This window comes from Coregonus clupeaformis, chromosome 7, assembly GCF_020615455.1.
Source record: "Coregonus clupeaformis isolate EN_2021a chromosome 7, ASM2061545v1, whole genome shotgun sequence".
Taxonomy (NCBI): domain Eukaryota; kingdom Metazoa; phylum Chordata; class Actinopteri; order Salmoniformes; family Salmonidae; genus Coregonus; species Coregonus clupeaformis.
Window position 1 is genome coordinate 35,515,114 of NC_059198.1, and position 16,969 is coordinate 35,532,082.

A 16,969-nucleotide genomic window follows, 5' to 3' on the forward strand; every position below is an offset into this window, starting at 1 on the left:
TGTATTTAGTCCTAACATGGCAACCCTGCTGGTTCCATTGAGTCTCAACATGGCAACGCGGCTAGATCCAGAGACACCTCACCTGGCAACCAGGCTGGATCCATCGAGACCCAACATGGCAACCGGTGCATACCCATTTCTCCTCTTCATCCTCCTCCTCTTCTTCACAGGAACATTCAGGCAGGGAACTGAGCTGCCACTCCAGTTCATTCTTTTATTTATACATCACGGGAGAGGGGGTGTATAGGGGAGGTTGCGGGGGGTGTATAGTGGAGAGTGAACAGGGGTGTGAGTTAGTGTTTGCTCTTCTTTGATTTCTTGTGGGACCGGTGCGGAGAACGTGATTTTGACCGTGACTTCTTAGCGGATTTCTTGGGTGTTCTGGAGCGTGACCTCCTGGAACGCTTTGGGTGTGCGGGATAATGAGGGAGATCTGGGGGAGAAAACACACACACAGGAGAGTTAGGAGGAGAACTGGAGACCCAAGCTGTAATGGCCTTAAGGAAGTTTCTGAAAGTTATCCCATCACAAAGAATATCCATCAAATATCTATCCTACTAACAGTTGGTGTCTCAAAGGTAAAAAAAAAAAAAAAGAGGAGCCAGGCAGACCAGGAAAAGTAGAACAATAAACGTCCATCTAGAATAATGTTTTAAAGACATCTAAACGCTTCCTGACCTTTTGGATGACTTCTTGCTGCTGGTGACGCGAGGGGAGTCTTTGTGGGAGGAGCGGGATCGTGATGACAATACGTCCTTGGAGAAGAACAAAATAAGCTTCCAAAGGTTATTAGGGCTGGGTGGACGACATTACACAGTCAACATTACCAAATCATAACATTTCCAAATAGTCACAAAACATTGTCAAACCATGATAATATTTTCAAATCGTAGCTAATAATAAGGTCAGTAAGCATTCATTAGGACAAGAGGGGGGAGCAGGCTAGCTCACCTCTACTGTGTTGGGAGTGGGGACCTCCTTCTCAGTCGACAGGTTGACTAGACCCAGGAAGATGTTCTGTAGCTTGATGAGGAAGGGATCTGGGTACACGGCCCAGTCCTCCCACGCACGGAAACACGACATCACCCGTTGCTGCTGGCCAAGAGGAAATACTACATTAGACAGGTGAAATGGTAAAACTCTGTCCAGAAGCAATCCGTAGCCCCTAAACCAGGTTTCTTCAATTCCGGTCCTGGAGGGCCAAAACACCTCTGTTTTTCATCCTCTCCTTCTAAATCAGGGGCTAATTCAGACCTGGGACACCAGGTGAGTGCAATTAACTACCAGGTAGAAATAAAAAACAGAAGTGTTTCGGCCCTCCAGGACCGGAATTGAAGAACCCTGGCCCCTAAACCCTGGCCCCTAAATCATAAACCCTGGCCCCCTAAACCCCTAGCCCCTGGCCCCTAAACCCTGGCCCCTAGCCCCTAAACCCTGGCCCCTAAACCCTAGCCCCTAAACCCTAGCCCCTAAACCCTAGCCCCTAAACCCTAGCCCCTAAACCCTGTGTAGATCTGAAAGGATTGTGTAGTTCTGAAAGATAGGTGTAGGTAACATGATTAAAAGTGTGATTGGAAAATGTATACAATTGAATATACCTTGAAGTTCTCTGACTGGAGGTGACCCTGTATCGTCTTGTATGTTGCATTGAGGTCTGAGAAGATCTGGCAGAGCTTGGTCTCAAAGCTGTGTGAGGGTTCAACATATTAACTTATGTAGGAAAACATCTTCAACGGTGTTCCCATGTCTTTATCCAAGGAGCCACACACACAGTGTTCCCATGTCTTTATCCAAGGGGCCACACACACAGTGTTCCCATGTCTTTATCCAAGGGGCCACACACACAGTGTTCCCATGTCTTTATCAAAGGGGCCACACGCAGTGTTCCCATGTCTTTATCTAAGGGGCCACACACACACGCAGTGTTCCCATGTCTTTATCCAAGGGGCCACACACACAGTGTTCCCATGTCTTTATCCAAGGAGCACACACACAGTGTTCCCATGTCTTTATCCAAGGGGCCACACACACACACAGTGTTCCCATGTCTTTATCCAAGGGGCCACACACACACACAGTGTTCCCATGTCTTTATCCAAGGGGCCACACACACACACAGTGTTCCCATGTCTTTATCCAAGGGGCCACACACACACACAGTGTTCCCATGTCTTTATCTAAGGGGCCACACACACACACACAGTGTTCCCATGTCTTTATCCAAGGGGCCACACACACACACAGTGTTCCCATGTCTTTATGAAGGAGTATCCATATATCCACCATAGTGTAAGCACTAAAAAGTCTATGGTATATACCCTCAGCGGAGAATGAACAACAAACTGCCATCCTTCAAAACTTTTAAATCGTTGTTTTTGCTTTAAAAAGATGTGTGTAGTCTAAGTTACACATAATTTGATATGTTTATTTCTACAAAGGATGATCTCACCATGGTACATTTGAAGCAGTAGGGCTTCTATATTTTCAGTGTTGTCAAGTACAGCTCCAAGCTTCCAAACGTTCTCCGTTTCCCCTCGGACTCCACCACTGCCATTACAGACTGAGCAAGAATCTTTGTCTGTTTGGGGTGTCCTCAGGCACAGAACAGCCATATCATTAATACCAGAGCTGGACAGGTACATTAGGATGCCTGTCTGTCGGAAAAAGACTGACTGTTTGATCTATTATCTGTGGAAATCCTAACAGCTATCACTTCTAACTGACCTCAGAGTCATTCTGGTGTTGCCTGTAGAGAAATACTGCATTTCTGGGTTGTGTTCATTTGGCTCCAGATAAAGGAAACGGACTGAAACAGCAGTCTTCTAGGACTTGTCTGAAACGATTTGCGTTGCAAAAAGTTAAGACAAATATTATTTTATGAATCCTTTTTTATTAATTTGTGAAAAAAAAAAGAGAAAAGGATAGCATGGGGAAAAAGACTAGTCATCACACTGGGGGTGTGGTCTACCACAAGGATGAACCCCATTGGGCAGTGGAAGAGTGGGCAGGACACACATCCAGATCATCATTTTTTATTATTCGGTTTGATCCATAGAGACCCATTCTGGCTAAATGTATTTAGTCCTAACATGGCAACCCTGCTGGTTCCATTGAGTCTCAACATGGCAACGCGGCTAGATCCAGAGACACCTCACCTGGCAACCAGGCTGGATCCATCGAGACCCAACATGGCAACCGGTGCATACCCATTTCTCCTCTTCATCCTCCTCCTCTTCTTCACAGGAACATTCAGGCAGGGAACTGAGCTGCCACTCCAGTTCATTCTTTTATTTATACATCACGGGAGAGGGGGGGTGTATAGGGGAGGTTGCGGGGGGGGTGTATAGTGGAGAGTGAACAGGGGTGTGAGTTAGTGTTTGCTCTTCTTTGATTTCTTGTGGGACCGGTGCGGAGAACGTGATTTTGACCGTGACTTCTTAGCGGATTTCTTGGGTGTTCTGGAGCGTGACCTCCTGGAACGTTTGGGTGTGCGGGATAATGAGGGAGATCTGGGGAGAAAACACACACACAGGAGAGTTAGGAGGAGAACTGGAGACCCAAGCTGTAATGGCCTTAAGGAAGTTTCTGAAAGTTATCCCATCACAAAGAATATCCATCAAATATCTATCCTACTAACAGTTGGTGTCTCAAAGGTAAAAAAAAAAAAAAAAAGAGCCAGGCAGACCAGGAAAAGTAGAACAATAAACGTCCATCTAGAATAATGTTTTAAAGACATCTAAACGCTTCCTGACCTTTTGGATGACTTCTTGCTGCTGGTGACGCGAGGGGAGTCTTTGTGGGAGGAGCGGGATCGTGATGACAATACGTCCTTGGAGAAGGAGCGCTCGGAACGTTCTGACCTCTCCGAGCGGGGGGACGGGGAGCGCACACGTCTGCTGCTCCGCGGGGGGCTGCCGGGCGAGCCGCTGTGACGCCGTTTCCTAGCAACCACAGGAGACAGACCACGCCTGGCAGAGATGACGACATTGGCAGAATTTTTTTTTTTTTTTTTTTTTGTCAGCACTGATCGTACAACGACTGGGTATCGGTTTTGATTTGAATCCCAGTGAGATATGAATCTCTGTCAAGGAATTGCTGAACTGCCTCTCTATTCAACGGTTCATATGAATGGACCCTAATAGTGAGTTGAGCGCTTTCCTAGGATCTATTCTGATAAGAACCCATCACACAGCTCTCCACTCTTCCTCTTGCTATCCAACCATTATTTATGTCTATCTTCATTTTAGATTTGCATAGAAACGTTTCGTATTATTTTATTTGTTAAGCACGTTGAAAGGCATTTGTTGGAAGAAATGGTGGTATATAAATAAAGCTTGATTGATTGATCGATACAGCCACTAATGTCATTAAGTCTAATGAATGCATCACACAAACTATGAGGGACTAACCTGTCTCTCCTGGTCGGAGTAGACTCCTCCTTCTCCTTCTTGACGTCTTTTGAACGAGCTTCGCTTTTCTCCTTCTCTCTCTTCTCCTTCTCTCTCTTCTCCTTCTCTCTCTCTCCTTCCAGTTTCTCCTTCTCTTTTTCCTAAACAAGACGCCGTTACGTTATATTATTGAATGGAAAGCAACATTATCCACATTTTCATTTATTTTTCATTTATTCAGCTAGGATAGTACACCCAGTAACAATTGGAACTGTTTTCCAGGGAGTCCTGCGATATCAAATATGTCAATATCTGAAGTATCCTCTTGGATATGTTCTTCAGCTTTAAACTTCAGGTAATATTGAGGTAAATAGCAATGACTGTAATTCCTGTAATAAAGGGTCCCAGAACATTGGCAAACAATAGTACAGCTCCTATGTTCCTTCAGGAACAAAAGAGGATTAGGTTTCATAAGTAATACCTTGAGTAAAAGCTTGTCTCTGTAGTGTTCCACCTGGTCTTGGAGACTCTGGCCAGACTTCTTGGGCCTTTTCCCAGACTCCAGCTCATCCTGGAACTTCATCACTTTGACCTGAAGTTAATAAAACAAATTATTTGAACATTTAGAACACTACGACAGGGTCAATTTACATGGTGTGGCCATTGAACAAGTGAAGGAAACCAAACGTCTTGGTATCATTATTTTTTTTAAACTATTAAATTCACAACTCCGAGCCTCATGTGAGTTGTGCTTGTTCGTCTGTTTATTTCAGGCCATCTCAATAGTCTGTTGTGTAATAATACATAATAATAATATATACCATTTAGCAGACGCTTTTATCCAAAGAGACTTACAGTCAAGCGTGCATTTTATTTGTTTTATTTGTACACATGGGTGGTCCCAGGAATCGAACCCACTATCCTAGTGTTGCAAGAGCCATGCCCCAGTAAAATTACCTCTATCTCCCGTAGCTTGGTGCGCCTGTCCTCATTCAACTCCGAGTGCTTGGTCTTGGAGTCCAAGTCGTCTCTGATGGGCTGGGAGTAACTCGGAGGCTCCTCTGAACGAGAACTCTTGGTGTCATCATCGCTGTCACCCTCGTCCTTCTCCTCCTCCGGCTGCTCAAAGATCTCCCATTTAGAGGTGGTCACGGCTGAGGCGGAGACAGATACACAATTAAGACAAAATCATAGCTTGAAAAGAAAATAGTCACAAAAAAACAGGCTTAGGACAGTTTCAAGTGGAATCCTAGCTTGGTAGAAACGACCACAGAAACAGGCTTAGGACACATTGAAGTGGAGTCCTAGCTTGGTAGAAAGTAGCCTGTAGTTGTGGTCTCACCCTGTGCCTCCAGATCAGACTCCTCCACTGCTTCCCATTTTGAAGGTGCTACTTTAAAGGATGCTGCTTTGGCAGCAGCATGATCCACTAAAAGACAAGGAGGAAGTTGTTAGAAAACTGTCCTGTTGAGGTTAGGGTTAAGTCCATAGACCGCTTATACAAGGTAAGGAAACAAATATGAAGTATCCCTTTAATAATCAATGTGTCCCTATGTGGATGTGGTAGTGTAGAGGTCATAAGGTCACTGACAGGGCAGTCCATCTATGTCCTCCTCCAGGGCCTTGATGGGCACTCCGTCCAGTTCATCCAACCTCAGGACAGCTCCGTCTAGAGGGGCGCCGCCCACCATGGCACCCCGTCTAGCCCCTATAGGAACCCCGTCCACGTCCTCCCGATGGGGGCCCGCCCACGTCTTCCCGATGGGGGGCCCCCGTCGATGTCCTCCACTGGCTCAGGCTGGGCCAACAGACCAGGGGCCAGATGTTCAAACAGTGGTTTCTGTAGAGAGGAGAAGTGGAGTGGTTTAGGAATACATTCACAACAAAATAAGCTTCCAAAGGTTATTAGGGCTGGGTGGACGACATTACACAGTCAACATTACCAAATCATAACATTTCCAAATAGTCACAAAACATTGTCAAACCATGATAATATTTTCAAATCGTAGCTAATAATAAGGTCAGTAAGCATTCATTAGGACAAGAGGGGGGAGCAGGCTAGCTCACCTCTACTGTGTTGGGAGTGGGGACCTCCTTCTCAGTCGACAGGTTGACTAGACCCAGGAAGATGTTCTGTAGCTTGATGAGGAAGGGATCTGGGTACACGGCCCAGTCCTCCCACGCACGGAAACACGACATCACCCGTTGCTGCTGGCCAAGAGGAAATACTACATTAGACAGGTGAAATGGTAAAACTCTGTCCAGAAGCAATCCGTAGCCCCTAAACCAGGTTTCTTCAATTCCGGTCCTGGAGGGCCAAAACACCTCTGTTTTTCATCCTCTCCTTCTAAATCAGGGGCTAATTCAGACCTGGGACACCAGGTGAGTGCAATTAACTACCAGGTAGAAATAAAAAACAGAAGTGTTTCGGCCCTCCAGGACCGGAATTGAAGAACCCTGGCCCCTAAACCCTGGCCCCTAAATCATAAACCCTGGCCCCTAAACCCTAGCCCCTGGCCCCTAAACCCTGGCCCCTAAACCCTGGCCCCTAGCCCCTAAACCCTGGCCCCTAAACCCTAGCCCCTAAACCCTAGCCCCTAAACCCTAGCCCCTAAACCCTAGCCCCTAAACCCTAGCCCCTAAACCCTGTGTAGATCTGAAAGGATTGTGTAGTTCTGAAAGATAGGTGTAGGTAACATGATTAAAAGTGTGATTGGAAAATGTATACAATTGAATATACCTTGAAGTTCTCTGACTGGAGGTGACCCTGTATCGTCTTGTATGTTGCATTGAGGTCTGAGAAGATCTGGCAGAGCTTGGTCTCAAAGCTGTGTGAGGGTTCAACATATTAACTTATGTAGGAAAACATCTTCAACGCCAATAAAGTATACTGCAAAGTTATGCAAACCAAAAGCGAACAAGGTCCTTCACACCCACAGTCAGTCACAACCACTGAACCCAAACTCAACGTACTATTTTCTGTAGTAAGAGGCGTTGGCTACTTTAGCAGATGAGTTATACAGCACATCTGAGACAAGATATAACCGTGCAATCTGAAAAACAAGGAAGGAATTATTAAAAGGCATTCAGACCAACTGGCAAGTCCTCCCTGATAGAATGGAATAACTATGATAAAAAGGATTACTTTTACTGCATTACATTTTACATTTTAGTCATTTAGCAGACGCTCTTATCCAGAGCGGCTTAAAAGAGCAATTAGGGTTAAGTGCCTTGCTCAAGGGCACATCGACAGATTTTTCATATAGTCGGCTCGGGTATTAGAACCAGCGACCTTTCGGTTACTGGCACAACGCTCTTAACCTCTAAGCTACCTGCCGCCCCATGTTTTACACATGCCACTCGAGGCTCTTTCGAAACCAAATAACAAGGAACATTTTTACAAAAGCAACAAACACGGGTGAACGCAAAACAAGGTTGTGACTATGACACTATATAGTAACTTCATTGCCCATTTACATGGAAATTCATTTCGTGAGGTAAGCATACAAAACAATACTATATACATGCAACAAAAAAAGGAAGTTGCCTATATAACATAGTATGACGCCTAGCATCCTGTTTACCTTCTTGGGGAGTGGTGTCTTCAGGATGGAGAGAGACTCTGTGACACACTCTACGATCTCCCCTGCAGCCTCGGCATGACTCAGACAGAACAACATGGCCTCTGCTATGTCCCCTTTACATGGAGTTAGACCTCTCAACATCTCTTCTAGCTGATCACGCTCTCTGGAGAGAGGAGAGAGGAGAGGAGAGAGAGGAGAGGAGAGAGAGGAGAGAGAGTCAGCCAATATAAGTATGGAACAGTATTGGTATAGGGCAACCCCAAACAGTTTCAGCTGGACTTTCACCTAATCAAAGAAATAGCTCAACAGGAGAAGCTCTCCCTTGAGAAAGATACCCCCACCCCGAGCGTGTCAGACCAGACCTCTTCAGTAAAAAAAACCACAGACGAGCAACCCCAAGCGGAAAGTCAACCTCCCAGCACAGAGTACTACTCCCTCATTGAAATGAAGGATAAATTCACCCAGCTGGAGGTAAGGCAGGTGGAGCTGGAACAGCAGGTGAACACACTCCAATCAGCACAGACCCAGACAACAGTCCAGCACAACAACACCCCCTTAACTAGACCTAGAGAGCTGGAGGTGGAGAGAGACATGTCTGCACTCTGGACTGTGGTGAGACAACATCAACAGGAGAAAGAGCAGGAGAAGAACAGAGCACTAGAGGAGAGGATTCAGAGTGCTGGAGGAGAAGGTGAGGGGGATGGAGTGTGACAGAGAACAACCCATTAGAGAGCTGGCCACCCCCGCAGAGAACCTACATCCAGACCTACACCTCCAGCCACATCCCCACCGGTTTTGGAGCAGTGGCTTCTTCCTTGCTGAGCGGCCTTTCAGGTTATGTCGAAATAGGACTTGTTTTACTGTGGATATAGATACTTTTGTACCCGTTTCCTCCAGCATCTTCACAAGGTCCTTTGCTGTTGTTCTGGGATTGATTTGCACTTTTCGAACAAGTACGTTAATCTCTAGGAGACAGAACGCTTCTCCTTCCTGAGCAGTATGACGGCTGCGTGGTCCCATGGTGTTTAGACTTGCGTACTATTGTTTGTACAGATGACTGTGGTACCTTCAGACGTTTGGAAATTGCTCCCAAGGATGAACCAGACTTGTGGAGGTCTACATTTTTTTTCTGAGGTCTTGGCTGATTTCTTTTGATTTTCCCATGATGTCAAGCAAAGAGGCACTGAGTTTGAAGGTAGGCCTTGAAATGCATACACAGGTACACCTCCAATTGACTCAAATGATGTCAATTAGCCTATCAGAAGCTTCTAAAGCCATGACATCATTTTCTGGAATTTTCCAAGCTGTTTAAAGGCACAGTCAACTTAGTGTATGTAAACTTCTGACCCACTGGAATTGTGATACAGTGAATTATAAGTGAAATAATCTGTCTGTAAACACTTACTTACTACTTGTGTCATGCACAAAGTAGATGTCCTAACCGACTTGCCAAAACTATAGTTTGTTAACAAGACATTTGTGGAGTGGTTGAAAAACGACTTTTAATGACTCCAACTTAAGTGTATGGAAACTTCCGACTTCAACTGTAACTGAATAGAAATTCAAAAGGAAATCATCTCAACAGAGAAAGATGTCCTCCTGTGTGCTACCTATATCCCCCCACTAGAATCCCCATACTTTAATGAAGACAGCTTCTCCAACCTGGAGGTGGAAATCAATCATTTCCAGGCCCAGGGACATGTACTAGTCTGTGGCGACCTAAATACCAGAACTGGACAAGAACCTGACACCCTCAGCACACAGGGGGACAAACACCTACCTGGAGGTGACAGCATTCCCTCCCCCATATGCCCCCCTAGGCACAACTACGACAACATAACCAACAAAAACGGGTCACATCTCCTGCAGCACGCTGGGTATGTACATAGTCAATGGTAGGCTTCGAGGGGACTCCTATAGTAGGTACACCTATAGCGCATCTCTTCGCAGTAGTACTGTAGACTACTTTATCACTGACCTCAACCCAGAGTCTCTCAGAGCGTTCACAGTCAGCCCACTGACACCCCTATCAGACCACAGCAAAATCACACTACTTGAACGGAGCAATACTCAATCATGAGCCGCCAAAGGAACAGAATAATATTAAGAAATGCTATTGATGGAAGGAAGGTAGTATGGAAACCTACCAAAAAACAATTAGGTAACAACAAATTCAATCCCTTTTAGACAACTTCCTGGACAAAACGTTTCACTGTAATAGTGAAAGTGTAAACTTGGCAGTAGAAACCTAAACAGTATATTTGACCTCTCAGCTTCCTTATCAAATCTAAAAATGTCAAGCAGAAAAGCAAAGAAAATTAACAACAATGATAAATGGTTTGATGAAGAATGCAAAAACCTAAGGAGGAAATTGAGAAACATATCCAACCAAAAACATAGAGACCCAGAAAACCTGAGCCTACGCCTTCACTATGGTGAATCACTAAAATAATAAAGAAATACACTACGGAAAAAGAAGGAACAGCACGTCAGAAATCAGCTCAATGTAGTTGAAGAATCCATAGACTCTAACCACTTCTGGGAAGATTGGAAAACATTAAACAAACAACAACACAAAGAGTTATCTATCCGAAACGGAGATATGGGTAAACCACTTCTCCAATCTGTTTGGCCCTATAACAAAGAACAAACAGCAAAAACATATACATGACCAAATACAAATCTTAGGATCAACTATTAAAGACTACCAGAACCCACTGGATCCTCCAATTACATTGAATGAACTACAGGACAAAATACAAACCCTCCAACCCAAAAAGGCCTGTGGTGTTGATGGTATCCTCAATGAAATGATAAAATATACAGACCACAAATTCCAATTGGCTGTACTTAAACTCTTTAACATCATCCTCAGCTCTGGCATCTTCCCCAATATTTGGAACCAAGGACTGATCACCCCAATCCACAAAAGTGGAGACAAAATTTGACCCCAATAACTACCGTGGGATATGCGTCAACAGCAACCTTGGGAAAATCCTCTGCATTATCATTAACAGTAGACTCATACATTTCCTCAGTGAAAACAATGTACTGAGCAAATGTCAAATTGGCTTTTTACCAAATTGCCGACAGACCACGTATTCACCCTACATACCCTAATTGACAAACAAACCAACCAAAACAAAGGCAAAGTCTTCTCATGCTTTGTTGCCTTCAAAAAAGCTTTTGACTCAATTTGGCATGAGGGTCTGCTATACAAATTGATGGAAAGTGGAGTTGGGGGAAAAACATACGACATTATAAAATCCATGTACAAGTGTGCGGTTAAAATTGGCAGAAAACACATATTTCTTTCCACAGGGCCGTGGGGTGAGACAGTGATGCAGCTTAAGCCCCACCCTCTTCAACATATATATATAAACGAATTGGCGAGGGCACTAGAACAGTCTGCAGCACCCGGCCTCACCCTACTAGAATCTGATGTCAAATGTATACTGTTTGCTGATGATCTTCTGCACAGATTCTGTCAGACCTGGGCCCTGACAGTAAAGACAAACATACTGGTGTTCCAAAAAAGGTCCAGTTGCCAGAACCACAAATACAAATTCCATCTAGACAACGTTGCCCTCGAGCACACAAAAAACTATACATACCTCGGCCTAAACATCAGCACCACAGGTAACTTCCACAAAGCTGTGAACGATCTGAGAGATAAGGCAAGAAGGGCCTTCTATGCCATCAAAAGGAACATAAAATTCGACTCACTTCGACTCGGTCTGCTCACCAACCAGAATTCACAAAATGGGACAAAGAATTCTGAAAAAATATCCTCCGTGTACAACGTAAAACACCAAATAATGCATGCAGAATTAGGCTAATTATCAAAATCCATAAAAGAGCTGTTAAAACAAAAATATAATTATTTGACACATTGGAAAGAATTTACAAAAAAACTGAGCAAACTAGAATGCTATTTCGCCCTAAACAGAGAGTACACAGTGGCAGAATACCTGACCACTGTGACTGACCCAAAAGTAAGGAAATCTTTGACTATGTACAGACTCAGTAAGCATAGCCTTGCTATTGAGAAAGGCCACCTAGGAAATGTATGACCATATTAGAGACACATATTTCCCTCAGATTACACAGACCCACAAAGAATTCAAAACAAAACCAATTTGGATAAACTCCCTTATCTACTGGGTGAAATACCACAGTGTGCCATCACAGCAGCAAGATTTGTGACCTGTTGCCACAAGAAAAGGGCAACCAGTGAAGAACAAACACCATTGAAAATACAAACCATATTTATATATATTTTCCCTTTTGTAGTTGAACTATTTGCACATTGTTACAACACTGTATATATACATAATATGACATTTGAAATGTCTTTATTCTTTTGGAACTTCTGAGTGTAATGTTTACTGTTAATATTTATTGTTTATTTCACTTTTGTTTACTATTTACTGTAAATACAATCTATATTTATGTTTACGTATTTTCCTTTTTGTACTTGAACTATTTGCACATCATTACAACACACATTACATATACACAATGACACTTGAAATGTCTTAGTTATTTTGGAACTTTTGTGAGTGTAATGTTTACTGTTCATTTTTTAATTCACTTTTGTTTATTATCTATTTCACTGGCTTTGGCAATATAAACACATGTTTCCCATGCCAATAAAGCCCAATAAATGTAATTTTAAGGGAGAGAGAGAGAGAGGGGAGGGCGGGTGATAAGAAAGAAAAGTAGTTCATTTTTAATGTTTAAAGTTAGTAGCCTTGCCCGAGCCAGAATGGCCCATTGAGGAGCCTATCTCCTGTTTCTGTAAGGTGAGGCAGCTTGATGTACAGTACACCCTCTGGACAGGACACTAGCCTATCTCCTGTTTCTGTAAGGTGAGGCATCTTGATGTACCAGTACACCTGGACAGGGTCTATCTCCTGTTTCTGTAGTGAGCAGCTTGATGTACCAGTACACCCCCTGGACAGGACACTAGTCTATCTCCTGTTTCTGTAGTGAGGCAGCTTGATGTACAGTACACCCTCTGGACAGGACACTAGCCTATCTCCTGTTTCTGTAAGGTGAGGCATCTTGATGTACCAGTACACCCCCTGGACAGGACACTAGTCTATCTCCTGTTTCTGTAGTGAGACAGCTTGATGTACCAGTACACCCCCTGGACAGGACACTAGTCTATCTCCTGTTTCTGTAGTGAGACAGCTTGATGTACCAGTACACCCCCTGGACAGGACACTAGTCTATCTCCTGTTTCTGTAGTGTGAGACAGCTTGATGTACCAGTACACCCCCTGGACAGGACACTAGTCTATCTCTTGTTTCTGTAAGGTGAGGTAGCTTGATGTACCAGTACAACCCCTGGACAGGACACTAGTCTATCTCCTGTTTCTGTAGTGAGACAGCTTGATGTACCAGTACAACCCCTGGACAGGACACTAGTCTATCTCAGGGTCTTGAGTGTTAACGTGACAGTAACTTCGTCCCCATGCTATTGCACAAAGCACATATAAGCCTGGTACATCAAGGATTCAAAGTTTGCCTTAGAGGGAGTGACCATAGAATTCTGTGGGAGTGACCTACTGAGTAAAGCATTTGTCATCATTTAATTTTAGCGAATCACACGACTGCAAGGCGTGGCTCTGCGCTTGTGGTGTGCTTGAGTACGGGGGCGGGTTAGGGGGAAGGTGTTGTGGGAGATGATTGGTTGGTAGATTAAGCCGATTAAGCAAATGCCTATACGCCTGGAGTTTCTCCAGGTCTTTCTTTGTTGGCTAACGAAGGCTAAGGTTGACTCGTTGGTCCACCAGATTCTTTGCGTATTTGGCCGGAAGTGTCTGAACGACATTAGGGTGACAGTAACCATTAGAGAATACCATTATGTTAATGACATTATAAACAGGGAACCTACTCTTCTTTTAAGCAGCCTTTCTTCCCAGGCTCTTCTTCCTCCTCATCTGGCTCCTTCCCCTCTTCAAAGTTGCCGTGAAGGTAGGGGTTGAGGGGAGGAGGGTGCCACAACGAGCCGTTCTTGAACATGCGGAATTCGTCCGTCCGCCATTTTGTTGGCACTTCTCCCTGTGGGGGGGTTAGGACATCATTCACATTAGATTACACAATGAGGACATTGCTCAGGGGGTCAAACAGTAGCATGTTCAACAATCCCTCTTCTTCCTCCTTTTCAATGTGACAATATAAAGAGAACAGACATGTTTGACCTATACAGCTTTCCACCTAACCAGTCATGAGAGAACAGACATGTTTGACCTACAGTGAGGGAAAAAAAGTATTTGATCCCCTGCTGATTTTGTACGTTTGCCCACTGACAAAAGAAATGATCAGTCTATAATTTTAATGGTAGGTTTATTTGAACAGTGAGAGACAGAATAACAACAAAACAATCCAGAAAAATAAATGTCAAAAATGTTATAAACTGATTTGCATTTTAATGAGGGAAATAAGTATTTGACCCCCTCTCAATCAGAAAGATTTCTGGCTCAGAGGTGTCTTTTTTTAAATTTTATTTATTTTTATTTCACCTTTATTTAACCAGGTAAGCCAGTTGAGAACAAGTTCTCATTTACAACTGCGACCTGGCCAAGATAAAGCAAAGCAGTGCGATAAAAACAACACAGAGTTACATATGGGGTAAAAAACATAGTCGAAAATATATATACAGTGTGTGCAAATGTAGCAAGTTATGGAGGTAAGGCAATAAATAGGCTATAGTGCAAAGTAATTACAATAGTATTAACACTGGAATGCTAGATGTGCAAGAGATTATGTGTAAATAGAGATACTGGGGTGCAAAAGAGCAAAATAAATAACAATATAGGGATGAGGTAGTTGGGTGGGCTAATTTCAGATGGGCTGTGTACAGGTGCAGTGATCGGTAAGGTGCTCTGACAACTGATGCTTAAAGTTAGTGAGGGAGAAAAGAGTCTCCAGCTTCAGAGATTTTTGCAATTCGTTCCAGTCATTGGCAGCAGAGAACTGGAAGGAATGGCGGCCAAAGGAGGTGTTGGCTTTGGGAATGACCAGTGAGATATACCTGCTGGAGCGCAGACTACGGTGGGTGCTGCTATGGTGACCAATGAGCTAAGATAAGGCGGGGATTTGCCTAGCAGTGATTTATAGATGGCCTGGAGCCAGTGGGTTTGACTCGACGAACATGTAGTGAGGACCAGCCAACAAGAGCGTACAGGTCACAGTGGTGGGTAGCGTATGGGGCTTTGGAGACAAAACGGATGGCACTGTGATAGACTACATCCAATTTGCTGAGTAGAGTGTTGGAGGCTATTTTGTAAATGACATCGCCGAAGTCAAGGATCGGTAGGATAGTCAGTTTTACGAGGGCATGTTTGGCAGCATGAGTGAAGGAGGCTTTGTTGCGAAATAGGAAGCCGATTCTAGATTTAACTTTGGATTGGAGATTCTTTATGTGAGTCTGGAAGGAGAGTTTACAGTCTAACCAGACACCTAGGTATTTGTAGTTGTCCACATACTCTAGGTCAGACCCGTCAAGAGTGGTGATTCTAGTCGGGTGGGCGGGTGCCAGCAGCGTTCGATTGAAAAGCATGCATTTAGTTTTACTAGTGTTTAAGAGCAGTTGGAGGCTACTGAAGGAGTGTTGTATGGCATTGAAGCTCGTTTGGAGGTTTGTTAACACAGTGTCCAATGAAGGGCCAGATGTATACAAAATGGTGTCGTCTGCGTAGAGGTGGATCTGAGAGTCACCAGCAGCAAGAGCGACATCATTGATATACACGGAGAAAAGTGTCGGCCCAAGAATTGAACCCTGTGGCACCCCCATAGAGACTGCCATAGGTCCAGACAACAGGCCCTCCGATTTGACACACTGAACTCTATCTGAGAAGTAGTTGGTGAACCAGGCGAGGCAGTCATTTGAGAAACCAAGGCTATTTAGTCTGCCAATAAGAATGCGGTGGTTGACAGAGTCGAAAGCCTTGGCCAGGTCGATGAAGACGGCTGCACAGTACTGTCTATTATCAATCGCGGTTATAATATCGTTTAGGACCTTGAGCGTGGCTGAAGTGCACCCATGACCAGCTCGGAAACCGGATTGCATAGCGGAGAAGGTACGGTGGTATTCGAAATGGTCGGTGATCTGTTTGTTAACTTGGCTTTCAAATACTTTCGAAAGGCAGGGCAGGATGGATATAGGTCTGTAGAAGTTTGGATCTAGGAGTGTCACCCCCCTTTGAAGAGGGGGATGACCGCGGCAGCTTTCCAATCTCTGGGGATCTCAGACGTTATGAAAGAGAGGTTGAACAGACTAGTAATAGGGGTTGCGACAATTTCGGCGGCTAGTTTTAGAAAGAAAGGGTCCAGATTGTCTAGCCCAGCTGATTTGTAGGGGTCCAGATTTTGCAGCTCTTTCAAAACGTCTGCTGTCTGAATTTGTGTGAAGGAGAAGCGGGGGGGCATGGGCAAGTTTCAGCGGAGGGTGCAGAGTTGGTGGCGGGGTAGTGGTAGCCAGATGGAAAGCATGGCCAGCTGTAGCAAAATGCTTGTTGAAATTCTCGATTATTGTAGATTTATCGGTGGTGATAGTGTTTCCTAGCCTCAGTGCAGTGGGCAACTGGGAGGAAGTGCTCTTATTCTCCATGGACTTTACAGTGTCCCAAAACTTTTTGGAGTTAGTGCTACAGGATGTTTGCCTTTGCTTTCCTGACTGCTTGTGTATATTGGTTCCTAACTTCCCTGAAAAGTTGCATATCGCGGGGGCTATTTGATGCTAATGCAGTACGCCACAGGATGTTTTTGTGCTGGTCAAGGGCAGTCAAGTCTGAGGAGAACCAGGGGCTATATCGGTTCTTAGTTCTGTATTTTTTGAATGGGGCATGTTTATTTAAGATTGAGAGGAAATTACTTTTAAGGAACAACCAGGCATCCTCTACTGACGGAATGAGATCTATATCCATCCAGGATACCTGGGCCAGGTCAATTAGGGAAGGCCTGCTCGCTAAAGTGTTTTAGGGAGCGT

General features: G+C 44.4%; 2 protein-coding genes across 2 annotated transcripts in view; both read right to left on the reverse strand.

The window, feature by feature from the left end:
* Positions 1-360: 360 nt before the first annotated feature.
* Positions 361-2,526, reverse strand: LOC121569356 (U2 snRNP-associated SURP motif-containing protein-like). The gene is made up of 5 exons (XM_045221542.1): positions 2,450-2,526; positions 1,599-1,686; positions 952-1,092; positions 679-755; positions 361-433 (listed from the first exon to the last, which is right to left on the reverse strand). Exons 3-5 carry the CDS (start codon positions 1,081-1,083, stop codon positions 361-363), a joined length of 282 nt encoding a protein of 93 aa, XP_045077477.1. The 5' UTR covers positions 1,084-1,092; positions 1,599-1,686; positions 2,450-2,526.
* Positions 2,527-3,016: 490 nt separating this feature from the next.
* LOC121569357 (U2 snRNP-associated SURP motif-containing protein-like) overlaps positions 3,017-16,969 on the reverse strand; it is a 34,798-nt gene continuing 20,845 nt past the window's right edge. Inside the window, 13 exon segments of the mRNA XM_045221390.1 lie at positions 3,017-3,509; positions 3,753-3,941; positions 4,410-4,549; positions 4,870-4,980; positions 5,346-5,542; positions 5,731-5,817; positions 5,980-6,153; positions 6,156-6,228; positions 6,456-6,596; positions 7,129-7,216; positions 7,362-7,441; positions 7,973-8,135; positions 13,874-14,040. Of these exon segments, the coding sequence (XP_045077325.1) occupies positions 3,371-3,509; positions 3,753-3,941; positions 4,410-4,549; positions 4,870-4,980; positions 5,346-5,542; positions 5,731-5,817; positions 5,980-6,153; positions 6,156-6,228; positions 6,456-6,596; positions 7,129-7,216; positions 7,362-7,441; positions 7,973-8,135; positions 13,874-14,040 (1,749 nt within the window). The 3' untranslated portion in view covers positions 3,017-3,370.

Excerpts from the sequence above, each read along its gene's own strand:
- LOC121569356 (XM_045221542.1), bottom strand. The coding sequence starts at position 1,083 with ATGTCGTGTTTCCGTGCGTGGGAGGACTGGGCCGTGTACCCAGATCCC. Across the intron at positions 756-951 it reads CCACTCCCAACACAGTAGAG|GACGTATTGTCATCACGATC; the intron begins GTGAGCTAGCCT and ends TTCTTCTCCAAG. Across the intron at positions 434-678 it reads AGCAAGAAGTCATCCAAAAG|ATCTCCCTCATTATCCCGCA; the intron begins GTCAGGAAGCGT and ends TTTCTCCCCCAG.